Genomic DNA, 1404 nt, shown 5'->3' with positions numbered 1-1404 from the left:
TCCTACAAGGGCGAGATGAAGACCTTCTTCCCCGAGGAGGTGTCCTCCATGGTTCTGACAAAGATGAAGGAGACCGCGGAGGCGTACCTGGGCAAGACAATAACAAACGCCGTCATTACCGTGCCAGCTTATTTCAATGACTCTCAGAGGCGGGCGACAATGGACGCCGGCACTATCGCTGGCCTGTGCGTCCTCATGATAATAAACGAGCCTACGGCCGCTGCGATAGCCTACGGTCTCGATAAGAAGGGTGTGGGCGAGCAGAACGTCCTGATCTTCGACTTGGGCGGTGGTACCTTTGACGTGTCGATTCTGACGATCGAGGACGGCATCTTCAAGGTTAAATCCACCTCCGGCGACACGCATCTCGGCGGCGAAGACTTCGACAATCAAATGGTGACCCACTTCGTGCAGGAATTCAAGAGGAAGTACAAGAAGGACCTGAGACCCAACAAAAGGGCTCTGAGACGCTTGAGGATCGCCTGCGAGAGGGCAAAGAGAACGTTGAGCTCGTCAACGCAGGCGAGCATTGAGATCGACTTGTTGTTCGAGGGTATCGACTTCTACACTTCCATTACTAGGGCTAGGTTCGAAGAACTCTGCGCAGATATGTTCAGAAGCACCCTTGAGCCTGTAGAGAAGGCGCTCAGGGACGCGAAGATGGACAAAGCTCAAGTTCACAGCATTGTTCTAGTCGGTGGTTCTACTAGGATACCAAAGATTCAGAAGTTACTTCAAGATTTCTTCAACGGCAAGGAACTGAACAAGTCTATCAATCCGGACGAGGCTGTTGCCTATGGCGCGGCAGTTCAGGCGGCAATTCTGCATGGAGACAAGTCCGAGGAGGTCCAAGATCTGCTTTTGCTGGACGTGACTCCGTTGTCGTTGGGTATCGAGACCGCCGGTGGCGTCATGACTGCCTTGATCAAGAGGAATACAACAATACCAACGAAACAGACCCAGACGTTCAAGACCGCGGAAGCCTCGCAGCAGCAAGGAAGATCCGTGGGAGGCCAAGGCACGGGACCGAGCTCGGATCCCCGGGACGAGAACGCCGAATTCCATTTTCTTCCCGGTTTTTTACTTTGGACACATACAGACTATTCTATAGGCTCTTTACTTTCGAGACCTGCTGCCGGTGGCGTCATGACTGCTGTGATCAAGAGGAACACAACAATACCAACGAAACAGACCCAGACGTTCACCACGGACTCCGACAATCAACCGGGAGTGTTTTTCGAGGTTTACGAAGGAGAGAGAGCGATGACGAAAGATAACAACATTCTCGGCAAATTCGAGCTGACGGGTATACCTCCGGCGCCTGGGGGCGTACTGCAAATCGAAGTCACCTTCGATGTCGACGCTAATGGTAAGTTGTGATGCTCCAAACATTAATATTTTATA

General features: G+C 52.1%; 1 protein-coding gene across 1 annotated transcript; it reads left to right on the top strand.

Annotated features, from left to right (window-relative positions):
* Positions 1-6: 6 nt before the first annotated feature.
* On the top strand, positions 7-1369 carry LOC112464342 (heat shock 70 kDa protein cognate 4-like; the record flags this gene model as incomplete). Its single annotated transcript, XM_025031283.1, has 1 exon — positions 7-1369. A coding segment is annotated over exon 1 (1354 nt), but the record flags the coding sequence as incomplete, so codon positions are not given.
* Positions 1370-1404: the final 35 nt, after the last annotated feature.

This window comes from Temnothorax curvispinosus, unplaced genomic scaffold (assembly GCF_003070985.1).
Source record: "Temnothorax curvispinosus isolate PA1 unplaced genomic scaffold, ASM307098v1 QBEX01014115.1, whole genome shotgun sequence".
NCBI lineage: Eukaryota > Metazoa > Arthropoda > Insecta > Hymenoptera > Formicidae > Temnothorax > Temnothorax curvispinosus.
This window is presented reverse-complemented; position numbering and strand designations above follow the sequence as displayed.